This window comes from Euwallacea fornicatus, chromosome 3, assembly GCF_040115645.1.
Source record: "Euwallacea fornicatus isolate EFF26 chromosome 3, ASM4011564v1, whole genome shotgun sequence".
Taxonomy (NCBI): domain Eukaryota; kingdom Metazoa; phylum Arthropoda; class Insecta; order Coleoptera; family Curculionidae; genus Euwallacea; species Euwallacea fornicatus.
In genome coordinates, this window is record NC_089543.1 from 4,161,304 (window position 1) to 4,175,812 (window position 14,509).

The 14,509-nt window shown below is 34.7% G+C and overlaps 2 protein-coding genes across 3 annotated transcripts; one reads left to right on the forward strand and one right to left on the reverse strand.

Moving 5' to 3' along the window:
- Window positions 1-2,272: 2,272 nt before the first annotated feature.
- LOC136350719 (uncharacterized) lies at window positions 2,273-12,879 on the forward strand. Its single transcript, XM_066302735.1, is given in 5 exon segments — window positions 2,273-2,635; window positions 7,018-7,269; window positions 11,438-11,596; window positions 11,650-11,926; window positions 11,986-12,879. Coding segments are annotated over 5 exon segments (1,116 nt in total). The 5' UTR covers window positions 2,273-2,371; the 3' UTR covers window positions 12,150-12,879.
- A 351-nt stretch (window positions 12,880-13,230) lies between these two features.
- Cib2 (Calcium and integrin binding family member 2) lies at window positions 13,231-14,390 on the reverse strand. Of its 2 annotated transcripts, none has more exons than XM_066302742.1 (5): window positions 14,134-14,390; window positions 14,046-14,080; window positions 13,872-13,989; window positions 13,672-13,819; window positions 13,231-13,619 (listed from the first exon to the last, which is right to left on the reverse strand). In XM_066302742.1, exons 1-5 carry the CDS (start codon window positions 14,182-14,184, stop codon window positions 13,402-13,404), a joined length of 570 nt encoding a protein of 189 aa, XP_066158839.1. In that variant the 5' UTR covers window positions 14,185-14,390; the 3' UTR covers window positions 13,231-13,401. The 2 variants fall into 2 exon arrangements, with proteins under 2 accessions (XP_066158839.1, XP_066158841.1); XM_066302744.1 differs by having other exon boundaries at window positions 14,042-14,080.
- Between the last annotated feature and the right edge of the window lie 119 nt (window positions 14,391-14,509).

Here is a 14,509-nt window from a genome sequence, read left to right on the forward strand (position 1 = left end):
CTAATTATATCACCAACTGTACTTTTACTTATACTTAACAAATTACCGATTTCTCGATACGATCTGCCTTTAGCGTGATGAAAAATGATCAATTGTCGTATGCCAAAAGAAATATTTTTGTCTTTTCGCTTCATAATGTGAATTTTAGTAAGTAATAAGTTCGCTTTCAAACCCCTCTGCCCCACAACTAACAAGAAAATTGAGTCTGACGCATCTCTAATCTTTCACGATCATAAAACACTCTGTATGTAATGTTTTTCTATTATTTTTTATCTGCACTGCATCGCACCGCATTCCGTGTCCGAATATTTTTGCGATCGTAAAATTGTTCCCTGTTTTCTTTGTTCGATAGTATCTTTGTATGTAATTAAATCTAAAAGATCAAAAATATATATATACTAGAAATCTTTTTGTAACCAAAGATTACGCAATAAATAATGTTAGTTAAGAATAAATTAGCAAAAAACCTAATACTTCCAAAAATACCATAGTGTCCGAATATTAATGCGAGTCACTGTAGGTCTGCCCTCGCTGTGGAAGGACAGTCATCTCCGCCAGCGTCCGCGTTCTTGAAGGCAGTGAACTCACAAATGCGTGGTATGTCCCAGGTAACAAGCATATTGAATTGAATTGAAACATGTCAAAGATTAATTTTTCTATTTCGACTTCGTTATGTTGCGAAGATGCTTTTTCTCCCCATCTACTTGTATTCGCTCTGGCCTCTAAAACATCAAATTTACTGATGTATCGGCAGTTTAATTAAATAAACAGGATGTTCCATTAGGAAAAAGGAAACTGTTTTGAATAGTTATAACTATGCTTTTTAACACACATAAAATATGTATTTGAGGTTTTTTTTCAAGTATAGGGAAACACAAAAGGAGCTCTCACTAAATGACTCTAGAAGTTACTATTTTCAAGTTCTAAATTTTTTTTTAATCGGAGTAAGCGCTTGGCTTGTAATTCTTGTAAATTTTTAACTAGAATGTGCCTTCCTTGTGGGTTTTTGTTGTTCTTGGCTTTCAATAAACGTACCCCGTGATTTGTCGCTTTTGGAAACTTTGGAAAGCTTTCTAATCATAATGAGGCTCCATTTTTCCTTTGCTGTTTAAACGTATTTTTCTAGGAAGGTACATATTTCACGACGAATAATAACGAACACTTTCCTATTCATATTTTAAGCTGACGTGGAACATCGATTTGCAAAAGTCGCTAATACATACAGTGACCGGCAGAAAGTACGCAATATCTGGATTTTTTTTCCATTTCAATTTATGAGGGCATTTTGTTCTTGGTAAAAGTTTACGCATTCCTGCACACTCAAAATGCAGTTTACAAATTCTGTATATCTCATTTCATATCGGGGAGATTCGGAAAGAGAGAAAATGGCTCATGCGCGAAGCACCTTTATTTTTAATTTCAGAGGAAACAAGTATTGTGAGAAGTTGTTTAGAATTAAAAGATAAAGCCAACAATGAAGTTTCAAGTTCATATTCGATCAAACACTTTTTCGGAATTGTTTATGATTTCTCTCGTCTAAAAAAAAAAATTTAATATGCTGGTTTCGTATAAATAATATTATTTGTATTTTTTTAATCCTCTTTGAAACAAAACTGGCATAGTAAACATATTTTTTTTACCTTCTATACGGGGTAAATCACAAGAAATCCCGAAAGCGTTTAATGAAACGGAAACTTGAAACTTCATTGTCGCGCATACCTTTTAATTCCAAACAACTTTTGATAATACACGTTCCCTCTGAAATTAAAAATAAATGTACTTTAGTCGGGAGCCATTTGCATAATTTTCGAGTTTCCCCACATAAAATGAGACTTAAACATTGTTTAAGCTGCGTTTTGAATTTGCAAGAACGCGCAAACATCTATCAAACATAAAATTTTCTGATAACTTCAAATAAGCGAAGTCCCACATAGTGCGTACTTTCTGCCGATCTCTGTATATGCATTTTCCTCACCTCCCTTTCTGATTAGGGGTGAAATACGTTTCGTTATTATTTGTCTTTGTTCTTCGAAATGCGGGGACCCGTCGTTAAAAAAAAAAAAAAAGAATTGACTCAAGGAGATGTATAAAAAGGAAATATTTTTTACATTTTCTGGAATAGTCAAGCGAAAGTTGTAACAATCTTTACGGTTGAGACGAAACAAAATAGTTTTTTGTTGCAGAAGAGGATATTCCTCGTTGTGCGATAAGGGTAGGAATTGACGGGGGTGTACCTATACATTCGGCGAGAGAGTGAATTCAGTCGATTCTGAGCCTTTGGAGGGAAGTGATCTCGCTTTGCCAGAAACATCCGCGAAACTTACGACAATTGTGCGGCACGATGTTTTTGCTCAACTTTTGTTTGTGAATTATGCCGCCAAACGTAATTTTAAAAATTATGATTACAACAGAAATTGTCATATGCTTATACATCCTAAATTCAGGCGTTGGAGTTTTTATTAATGCCTTTTTTGCCTACAAATTGTTCAAGAGTAAGCTGCCAAGGAACCCTTTGCTGGTTGCGATGGTAATTTCGGATCTTTCTGTGTGTGCCATCAGCTGTCCAGTGAAAACTTACAGGTCTCTTTATAAGCCTGAATTGCCAGCTGTGGTCGTTGTTTTGGACTTTTTTGAGGTACGTATAATTTTACTAATGTAAACATCTGCGAATGCTGTGGAGATATTCTAGCCTGGTCCCCCATTTGCCTCGTATCGTTGCGTCTTTGATACTTTTACCTTCATGTGTCGAACCATATTAATATATTTCCATCTTAATAAATATACAATCTTTTTCCGATGTCTTGTCGCAAACCAGCTGTCATTGTACCATAAATCCTTTAATCCGCACAGAGTCCCGGAATAAGTCGAACTTTGAAATTGGGTTCAAAGTTATATCTAAATTCAACCGCAGATCGGCGCTACCTTTATCTCGTAGATTTAATAATGGCTTCTACTTCTCCAACAATTGTATAATGACGCGAGTCACTTGAGATTTATTAACATTACGGAAAACGTAGCTTTTAGACAATAATATCGTTTCGTTTAAGGAAAAGTTGACGCAAGCAAGTAACATTGTTCTCTCATGTAGAAAAGAAAAAACAAGTTTTCGTTGGTGTTTGGCAGTTGCTGTATGAAATTATTTCTATGTTCCTAATTGATAGCTCTCCTGAATTCTAGCTAGGACCGATTTTATTTTTTTTCCTAACACCAGCTGAGACGTCTAATAAATCCCATAAATCCAGAATTGAATATCACATCATATTCTACATTGAAAACTATTCCCTAATTAAAAGTTTCTGTTCGAAATTAATTTTCCACTCAAACTCAGAGCTGCCACCTCATCAAAATCGTACGCATACGTAGAAATTATGCAAATTGAGCGAGGATAGCTCTACTCGTAAAACTCGTATAATTTTTGCCTCTGCGTATTTCTCCAATTGTAAATGTCACATTTTTACGGGGTGTGTAATTTTTGAATAGCTCCCTCGCATTTCCCTTTAATGTGTTAAGTGTGCCTCGTTCTCATAATGTATTACGTGTGTTTTTGGAATATGTTTGTTCTAATTCAGTTAACGTCGGATTATGCAAAATTTCGCCCAGCGTTAGCTACTTGAAAATGCTAAGCCGATTATTTCGTTCCATAAAGGTATAGTGAAAGTGTTGTTGTGCAAGTCCATTTTTGAACAGTAAGTGTGTCTTACTACTCTTTAATTTGCATACTCGCGTTGATATAATTACTGGATCAGAACGTTACTCAGCTTATACTTCTTCCTTAAATTAATACGTTGAATTGAGGCGGCTGAAATTATCAATTACTTTTTGCGAATTTCAAACTTCGAGGAAATGTGGGGTCTCAAAGGATTTTATATACAAAGCTCCAAAAACACGTTTTTTTCAAGAAAAGAAAAGCCTTAGTTTCCTCAACGAAAGATAAACATTTCTGCAAAACACGTTGCTTAGTCGTAATTAACTTTTCTGGCAAATGGATTTCTCAAAAACTCATATTCTTATAAATGCTTACACAGAACGAAGGATCCGTCTTAATTTTCGTTGTTTTAACTAGTAGCTACGTTTTTATTCAAAAATCACTTGATGTGCATCTGAGAGAACTCTGAAATGTGATTTTTTTTAAATTGCATTATCCAATTTACCGCCTCCACGCCGCACGCACTCGTTATCTCTAATACGACAGTTTTGCTCATCCTCTCTAACATTTAAATTGGGATTACGTTAAGCTCTGTCCGAATATTATGTTTCAATTATCTAATTGTTATTCGACTCGGAATTGAATCTCCTGAAATTGAATAAAAGTGACAACGAAATAAACGATAGATGTTTACAACAGAATCCTTATTTTTCAATTGAATGACAGCTGTAAGAGAACGTTGAATATCTTATCAACGTTCCATATTCACATATAAACTTACATTCATTGCGAAAGCGTCTCGACTTCAGTTGAATTTGTGTCTCACTATATTATTATGAATCAAATTATCTTTGGAATTTGATATTTCACTCTGCCTCACCCAGAGACGAGAGAGGGTGACGTGGATACACCCAGTATAGTAACCTTGCCTATAGGATTCTGGGCTTGCTTGTAGGTTAGTTCAGGAAGTATATCAGGAAGAAGGAAAATAGCCAAAATGTTTTAAACAAATCATGTATGCATAATATTTTGACACTTACGTTTTCTATGCTTTTTATGTTATTTACTTAATTATGATACAATGATATCTTTTCTTATTTCGTTCAATTCTTTAACGTGAATGTACGGTGATTTATACGTGACCCATTCATATTTATGTTACCAAATAGAGGTAGTTCAGGCTGTGTTTGAGGTGTTCCCTTCACACTGAACTAAGCTTCACAACAGCCTTAACTTTACGGTTAATTGTGGTTTCTGTAACATACATATTGCCACATATAAAATTATTCTCAGCAAACGCAATTGAAATCATTCAAAACAGTCATCTGTAATTTCCGAGCACGATAAATCTGTCGGAGGTGTCTTTGGGGAGTCTGCTCTTAATGGTCTTAATATATTCAGTTAAACTGTTCCTAGTAGTTTCAAAATCATCGCTTGGTTCATACAAATGATCACTTTTAAGATTCCCAGTGGTGTCTGTTATGTGTCATAGTCATCAGATTATCTCTTCTAATTTTGCTTCGTTTGGAGCTATCTGACGTCCTAGCACTCTACATCAGATTTTCTAGTTTTTTAACCGTCATCCCTTTGCCATTTCGTTATATTTATTAATATATTAAATATACTACTTCACCGCATGTGCCCATCCCTTGCATAATTATTTGGTTGCATTTACCCAGTTAAACTTCTCGAATAATTTAATTATTAACATCAGCTGTACATTTATGCATTCTCTGGCATCTTGGTTTGCTAGGTATTTGTATCTATCGTTGGTTAATTAGATAAGACACGTTACGTACCACATTAGTCGGTTGGGTTTAGGAACTATAACCTTAACACTTTGTGACAAATCAATTACGAGGAGAGTCCCAGAAGTACCCGATCTGACGAATAGATGGAAATTTTTTGTTAAAAATTTGCTTATATTACAAATATCTAACCGTAAAAAGCTTATGTCTAAAGTTTAAGGGTGCCGCGTTGTTTTGGTTATTTTTGAAAAAGTTTTTAGTGAACGAAAGTACAATAGCTTTTAAAGATTTTATGAGCATGGAAAAAATTGCTCATGCAACATCAAAGCGGAAATCGATTCTATTCTGAGGTAGTCTGGCCCTTCGATAACTGTAAAGTATTGGACCGCAGAGTTTAAACACGATTGTGCCAGTTGCCAATAGAAACTCAGGTGCGATTGATCCAATGACACTGGAGACCTAACCACTCCAGATATTTTGGTGAAAATCGCAAAACTGTAATGGAAGACCGTCAGCTAAAATTGTGCACGTTAGCAGAGTAGATAGGTATTTCAAAAAGTACACGATATCGCATTTTGATCAAACGATTGGATATCAGAAAGCTATGAGCAAGAGGAATAAACACGGCGCCATGAGGATGTTTCAAGGGAGTGCTTTTAGGATGAGCGTGGGATAATTTTTATCGACTATTTCTCTAAAAGAAAAACAGTAAACGGAGAATATTTTATTAATTTATTTCAGCCTTCGAACGAAGAAATTAGAAAAAAAACACAGCATTTGGCGAAAAAGAAAATTTCGTTTAATCAAGACAACGCTCTAAATTTCACTTCTGTCATCGCGATGACTAAAACAAATCAACTTAGTTTCGAACTTCTCCCTCATCTGCCCTATTCGCCAGATTTAACCCCCTCAGATTATTTTCTATTTCCAAACTTCAAAAATTAGGTCGATGGAAAGAGATTTGCCAACAATGAAGAGGTGGAGTCCGAAGTTGATGCCTATTTTGAAACATTCGAAGCTCCTTACTATTATTACTCCTTACTATTCCTAACAGGATATAGGAACCACGGGAGATCGCTTGGAAAATGTGTAGGTCTCAAAAGGGGCTATTGTGAGAAATAATGTAAGATTTTCCAATTTTTTTTTCTTTAAGTCTTAGATCGGGTACTACTGGAACTTTCCTCGTATCATCATCTGCGGGATTATATGAAATTAGTAAGAAGTTCGGCGCCTATTAATCGTCCTGTATTCGTAATGATCTTTTTCTGAATTATTAAAAATATAAGGTTCTATCATTTTTATAGTAAGTCCTGTATGGTACTTCGATATTTATTAGTAAATATAATTCTTCAGCTGGGAGTGCCGCATCACAATATTAATGATAGCTCGATATGAATCCATTAGCGTGTTCCTTCAGAGTGTCCATAATATCAGTGTTCGATAATGGTACTGATCATCATCATCATGATGATCTGCATTATAATCGTTTCTTTTCATACCAACAGGGAATAATAATAGAAACTATATGATCTTAAAGTGCATATAAGCACAATAAAATTATTTTTAATATTACTTTAGTCTGGATTGTAAAGAACAGCGAGTTTGTTTTTGCTTTAATTTTAGAGTCTGCCCATTTCGTGTGCGACGCTATTCATGATGTTTGTCGCCGTGGACCGGTACTGTGTAGTGAAGAAGTTTATACCCAACAGGAGAGTAACAAGAGTGAAGATTTTACCTTATATAGTGGGGCTTATATATATAGCATCTACGTTAATGGTTCTTGTAGAGACTATTTCTTGACATAGAAAGTACTCCTGGGTATCCTTAGCTGTTGTAGTCAAAGTCATCATCACCCATGCCATTCCTATTCTAGCCGTAAGTATTGGATACCCTACTCACTCCACTAATGGTTTATTTTAACGAGAAAAGTGAAAACCGTAAAAATAGTTTTATTGGCATCAAACTTTGCAGAATAATCTTATAAAACTTTTCAAGTAAATTTTATTGGCCTATAAACATTATTTTAGTCATACTCCTTCTAAAAGCCCCTTGAGATTCAATTTAAGGTTAATGCAGTAATTTTCAAATTAGGTATAGAGGGTGTTTTTTTATGTGTTTTTAGTTCATGTTTCGAAGGTGTTTTTTATTAATGAAAAGTCAATGTAGGGTATCAAGTTTCTCGAAGTTGCTGCTATGCCTGTCGGCGAAATGATTGTAATGCGGTTGTAATAGCCTTTGGATAGTGACAAACCACACTACAAAACTGTATGCAGGTAATTAGTATACTAATATCTCACCTACAGAAAAGTTGATACAACGTTTTGACATTAAGAAATTATTAATAACATGAATAAATATTAGCAATAATTTAAAACAGAAACATTAATTCGTGGGTAGTTTTATCTACATATTTATGAAAAAATAAGTAATAGTTAGTCTTATTAGTAAGACAATATTTCCCTTTTACTGGTTGTAGATTTATTTTATATTTATTTATTAGTTATTAGCTATTTCAATAAATTACGATGCTTTACTCTAAATATATCGGAATGATTTTATTTGCACAGTTTACGAGTTAGCAACTCGCAGTAAACTCCGAAATTGAATGAATTATTTGGACGACCGAAGCTTTTAACAGGTCCGAACCGCAGCCACATAATTATACGGATTAACAACGAAATAGGCCATAAGAGAGTCATTAAACTGAAAATGATAGGGCATGCAATCTAGCTTCTCTGCTATCTAAATATACTGAAATTTCATAGTTCGGCAAACTGGGATAATAATTCTGGATAGGCAAGAAATATTTAGGCGATATCAGCCTACGAATTTTAGTATAATCCTACGCATTTTTTCAATTGCCTTTAAAGCATTCTTACGTTGTCTAATGAACCATAAATAAATTCAACGAGAGAAAGTAACATTGACTCCATTATCTAAAGCGATGTAGACCGGGAGTTTTGAAACAAGCACGATGTCACAGAAATCGTGTGAAGGATTGTGCTTGTTAAGGAAATGGAATAAATTAACAGAAAACTGCAGGCTATAGAATTTTTCCGTGGAAATCAAGTTAAATTCTGTTCGAATAGAAACGTTAACTAATTTTACCCTAAAATGGGTTTAGGAGGTATCAGTAACCGCACTAGATAAATGTAACGAATTGATGAATGCATGCAACTGAAACGAATAAATTCCCCAGAGCAGATCACGTCAGCTCCAGGCTGCTGAATTTTAAAAGAAGATTTACAGCTTAAATCATTTTGAAACGGAACCAGTGATCACGGTGGAAGTGATTGTCGAATATTTGGAGGAAAGTGATAGACGGTTGACAGGAAATTCTATCATCATTTTTCCTTTTTGCTCTGTTGTGATTTTTCTCCGGTGATGTCTTGTTGTAGTAGTAAAGATCGATAATAATAAACTGTAGATGCATATGTTTATTAGTTTCTTCTAGACACTTTATTTATCTACCTCTAATCTACAGAATCCTCCAGGACTTTTGTTAATTTTTAAATATTTGTTTATCACGCGAGGGTCGTAATACGTGATGCAGCTTACCCAAATTGAATTTGAAACTCTCTGTGAATATCTCGCAAATTTAGCACCTCTCCCTTCTCAAGAATAGACTTGCATAATTGCAGCATCCAGTTTCAAACTAATCTTAACTAGTTTGTCTTGTAATACGGCTGTATACTTTACATTTGATGAGGTAGGATATGATTTAGAGCAACGACCGTGTTTTTGGCATACTCTTTGGTAATATATTTAAAAAGTTTACTGAAACGTGCTCGTAACCTAACGTAACGTAATGTAATGCAACGAGACAGTAATTTTTTTTGTCATTTATATTCTCAAAATCCCTCCAAAATATAATAAAACGACACTGTTAATGATAGTAAAATATGTAATTACATTATACAGTAGTGGTCATAATTATAGCAACTTTTAAAAATTTTAAATAAAATGTATTTATTCGACTAAACCCAATATGCATTTTTATATTATTTATCCTCCACAACCGTTGACGTTTAAAATGTATCCAAATAAAATATCAACAATTCCTATAAGAAACTATCAAAACATATTTTTTCAATACCGGACAAAAATATAGCAACTTTTAGAATTTTAAAATTTCACTTGATTTACAGACTTGTGTGTTTAAAGACGTTTTATATTCTAAATTAAATCGACGATTTTCATTATGGGTTGAGGTAAAACAATCTCATTAGAGATCAGGAAAATTATCATTGAGCGGTATAAAAGTGACGAACGGCAAAGCGAAATTGTAAAGAGTTTGGGTGCGCGTAACTCAGTTGTATCTCGAATTATTCACAAATTCACACAAACAGGAAGTAAAGCAGCTGTAAAAAATTCAGAACGCACAAGGAAAACTACAAAAAGAACTGAGAAATGGATAATTCGAATGTGTCAAAAAAATCCATTTCTATCATCCCCTCATATAAAATCACATTTAGAGAAAACGGGCCTATCTCATACCAATTCCAAGACCATAAGCAGAAGATTAGTGGAAAATGGATTATTTGGTAGGCGACCAACGGAAAAATCATTGCTGTCTAAGAAGAACGTGAAAGCCCGACTTCAGTTTGCTCAGAATGACCAACACTGGACATCTGAACAGTGGAAATTGGTAGTTTTCAGCGACGAGTCCAAATTTAACCTATTTAAAAGCGATAGCCCGTCATACGTTAGACGACCCAAAGGCGTAAGGTTGCATTAAAAAGTTTGTTTTACCAACCGCAAAACATGGAGGAGGTTCGATTATGGTTTGGGGTTGTTTCTCTGGTTTTGGTATGGGTCCGCTTCACAAAATAGAAGGTCACATGGATCGGTTCATGTACCGAGATATCCTCAGGAATCATTTACAACCATATCTTGAATAAACCATACCACTAAGAAGCATTTTCCAACAAGATAATGACCCCAAACATAAATCGAAACTTGTTTCAGAATGGTTTAGAGAGGAAAGGATAGAAGTTCTTGCTTGGCCGTCGCAATCTCCCAATCTCCATCCCATAGAAAATTTGTGGGAATATGTGGATAATAAAATTCGCAATAATACATATTCCAATTTACAGGATTTATTTCAGGCACTTCAAGAAGCCTGGAAGAGTATTGATAACAATTACATCAACAATTTAATAAATTCAATGCCACGAAGACGTGAAGAAGTTATTCAGCAGCGAGGGTATTATACAAAATATTAATTATTGAACAATTCTTTTGTAATTTGTTGAAGTTTTATTACTCTTTATAATTATTTTGGAAACGTTGCTATATTTTTGTCCAGGTCGAAATGAATATATTTTTTTATTTTTGTATACAAATTATTATTATTTTATTGTTATATACTTTCATCATCAACAGTCATTATAGTATTATATTTTCAAAACCTATTTTGAATTTAGGCCGTTAAGTCTAAATTATTTGAAATTTTAAAAAGTTGCTATAATTTTGACCACTACTGTATATTCAATTACTAACTTGCTGAAACATGTTTTCTCACTTCAAAGTGAGCGGGAGATTCATAACGTGATATGAATTTTTAGTTTTCGATGTAGGTATGTTCGCCGAGCCGAATCCCTTAATTGCTTGACATTTTTCTAATATCGATTTGACTGAAATATTGACTCGTTGCGCTAACTGTATGTAACAGAAGAAAGGAATGAAGCTAAAGAAACGCTTTAGGAGGTTTTCTCAAACTTTAAATCAGAATTTCATCTCTATTAGTCTTGCCAAGCACGTTTCGTAGTAAAATCAATGGCAATTAGCAATTAATTTAAAATTTGCAAGGCCCATTATCTGGCTGATTATCCGAATATAAAATTCTCCAATTGTCAATTTTTAGATTATTTTAAATGGGAAGGGTCCGAGGTAGTTTGTAAAGCATCTGGGAGAAACGTTTAAGGATGATTTAATAAAACTTTGCCCTCATTAAAAAACGATCGTTCGTACCTTATAGGTTTTTAATGATTCGTTGCCTTGAGTCCTTGACATCTATTTTAAAAGATTAATGCCTTTGCAGGTACTGTTGAGCAATTTATTTCTTTATTCAAATCTGACAGCAGTGTCTCTAACAGCAAGGGCCCGACACGGTGAACTACCTCTTCCTATGCCAATATTACAAAGAAAGAAACCGCAGGGCTCTAAGTCTCATGTCATCATAGTCACCGGGATGTCCAAGGTATCTTCAGAAAATGCTTTATTTGAAATTTTATTTCGTGATATTATTGCCAGCAGGACGAGGTGGATGTCCCAGAGAACGTATCTGTAGTAGAAAGGCCAGTACCAAGCAGCCTGAGACATCGAAAAAGGCTTGGGTACTTCATGTTATTAATGGCCCTCAGTTTTTGTTTACTCTGGGGACCATTTACCACCTGTCAACTATTAAATGCGTTAATGGAGGACGGGATCAGTCATCAAATTGTGGTGCTAACACAGTCCTTAGGACTGTTGCATTCTGGTTTGAGCCCCTTTTTGTCAATTGCCAGCTTGGATAGGGATTGGAGTAAAGGTGACTAGAAAGACCGAAACTTTATAAAAAATGGCAAAGATATTTAATCTCGTTTTCAGGGTTATGGGCCTCACTCAGAAAGCTGGACATGTTGAAGCAAGAGCGTCACGTCTCGCCTTCGTCAACGAACGAAGATGCATTAGGGCCGTTCCATCCAAGACTAGTCAGGCCTATCAATAAAGCAAATTATAATCGTCGCTCTTCTTCTGTACAAATATACTAATTCTGTGATCTCTGTACAAAATAAATCTATGCTGTTTCCTCGAAATGATTTTAATACTGTTGACTGCTATATATTTCTATTTATGGAATCAGAGATAGATTGTTAGAGTTATCTAGAATTTGTATATCAGCCTTAGAGGGAGGTGGTAAATATCAGCGTTGAAGGTGCAAGTTTTGCCTTCGTTTCATGTGACCTTGATCGCTAAGTTTGTGGTTTTTTTTTCCCAGTTTTGCAACCACCCCTCCCTAACAGGTTAGACGAAATCCCAAGCAACTAACAGCTACCGAATTATTTTAGCAGAACTACTAATTGATAAGAGTTGTTGTCACAGATGTAAAGATTACTGTTACGACAAAAAAACAAGCTAATATATTTTGGATGTAACTTTTTGATGGTCTCCCCTTCTAATCGTAAGAATAAATTTTGTAAAAGTTCTTGTATTAACCAGGTCCATCTAAGGAAATACTGCAGAATTATCAAAGTAAATGACAATATTTTAGATATTTGTTATGCTAAGATTAGTGGTCTTGATGTAATCAAAAATATGTTATCATAAGTCTACTCTATCACTCATTGGTGTTAATGTTAAATGTTAACGTTCACTCATCATTTCCGTGGTTATGATATGGAAGAATTTGTTAAAAATGCAATAAAATGCCATTATTGTCAATGAAGCCGGTTGTTTTGGATGTGATGAAAAAAACAACATTAAAGACAAATCGGGCAAACATTTCTATCTTTTATTTCGAACTCCCCCATTCCATCCCATCCTTATTCGTATTTGTTGTTGGTCTGTCTTATATCTGTAGCTAAGGAATCTTTTGAGACAGGATGAAACAAAATGACTGTCTTTACAGCATTAAATGAAACCAATTTATTGAGCTGATCTGATATGTCGATTAAGAAAATTGTCTTGTTGGTTCTTGTCCTCGAAGCGATGGAAAATAGTTCATATATTCTCAAGTCAACTGATAAGAAAATGCGATATCAAAGTGTGGGTGGGGAGTGATTTTGCATAAAAATAAAGTTGTTGAAAATTGAAACACGATGCGATTTTGCTCTCTCCATTAGGACAAGAAGGCCATTTCCGTTTGTTTTCCAATCCTTTAGCGTAAATAATACACCTGCCAATATTTGATTGGTATTACACATACGGTTCAGATGTTACGGTCAGCTGAGGAAAGTTTTTGGTATTGGAGGAAAATGAGAGGTAATCATTTCTCCTCAAAAACAATATGTTAGATTAAATCAATTAAATCCTAATATGAAATGTAGACAAGAAATCTGGTGCTCTAGTTATACAATGCTCAAATTCTAAATACGACAACTTTCCATCTCCATCGACATCCGATTCTTCCATCACCTTTTCTGTAATCTGCTGTCGTTCTTCAAGTGATAGCTCCTGTTTTGTGAGCAAAGTAAGGGCTGTATCCAAATCAGCAGGCCCAATAAAGTTGTCGTTATCAAAATCTGCAAATAAAATGGAATGAGAGGATCTTTTAATCTTCATTAAGGTATCTACCATATATCCTGAAGGCAGAAAACACTTTAATATCTCTAGGAGCTGCTTCACTAAAGACCGATAGCATGTCCAAAAAATCCTCGAATGTCAGAGTGCCTTTACCATCCCTTGAGAACACCTCAAATATCCTCCTCTTAAGAGGGTTTTCCTGGAATTTAAACAATTTATTTATTATTTAATGATAGTTATGTAGGTATTGCCTTGAATTCTGCTAATTCTTCCAAGCATTCAACTGGGATTTTTATAGAGTAAGCCTCGTTTTTTTTCATGGTGCATGGAATCAAATCAGGTTTCATGTCTTTGAACTTTTTGTATACCCTAAAATCATTGATTTAGGTTTGGAAGCTGTACATCAACAGATCGAGTTTACCTGCCTTAAAATTTCTTTCCTAGTGAAGAACGTACAGTCCTGAGAAATGTTTTTAATTACTTATTTTTTAAAAGAAATAACTGGCTACACACCTGGTAATTTACTATTTGTTGATCCGTAAAAGTAATTAGTTTGTTGCCCATTGTACTGCAGCAGAAACACGAAACAACTGATTTTCCACGTTTACCGCATTAAGCGCGGACACGGCAACCCTACAGAATTAGGTGTGGCTCATATGGACAATTTAATTAATCAAATGTATCGATTCGGTCAAGGCACATGCAACCAATACAATATATCTTCTATATTCAACGGAAACTGGGAAGTTGTTAAGCGAAGTTCTAAGGAAAGTATTTCGAGTCGTCTGGAGTTTCTTGGAAAATGATGTAAATTTAATTAAATATAACTTAGGCTTTTTCTGAGATTAAAGGTCGGAGTAAATTTACTTAAAGTAGTGAAGAATGCCAT

What these genes read in the sequence shown, in the direction of transcription:
- Cib2 (XM_066302742.1), bottom strand. Translation starts at nt 14,184, where the DNA reads ATGGGCAACAAACTAATTACTTTTACGGATCAACAAATAGTAAATTAC. An exon ending in AACAAATAGTAAATTACCAG is followed by an intron (nt 14,081 to 14,133) that starts GTGTGTAGCCAG and finishes AACATTTCTCAG; the next exon opens with GACTGTACGTTCTTCACTAG. An exon ending in AAGAATTAGCAGAATTCAAG is followed by an intron (nt 13,820 to 13,871) that starts GCAATACCTACA and finishes TTTAAATTCCAG; the next exon opens with GAAAACCCTCTTAAGAGGAG.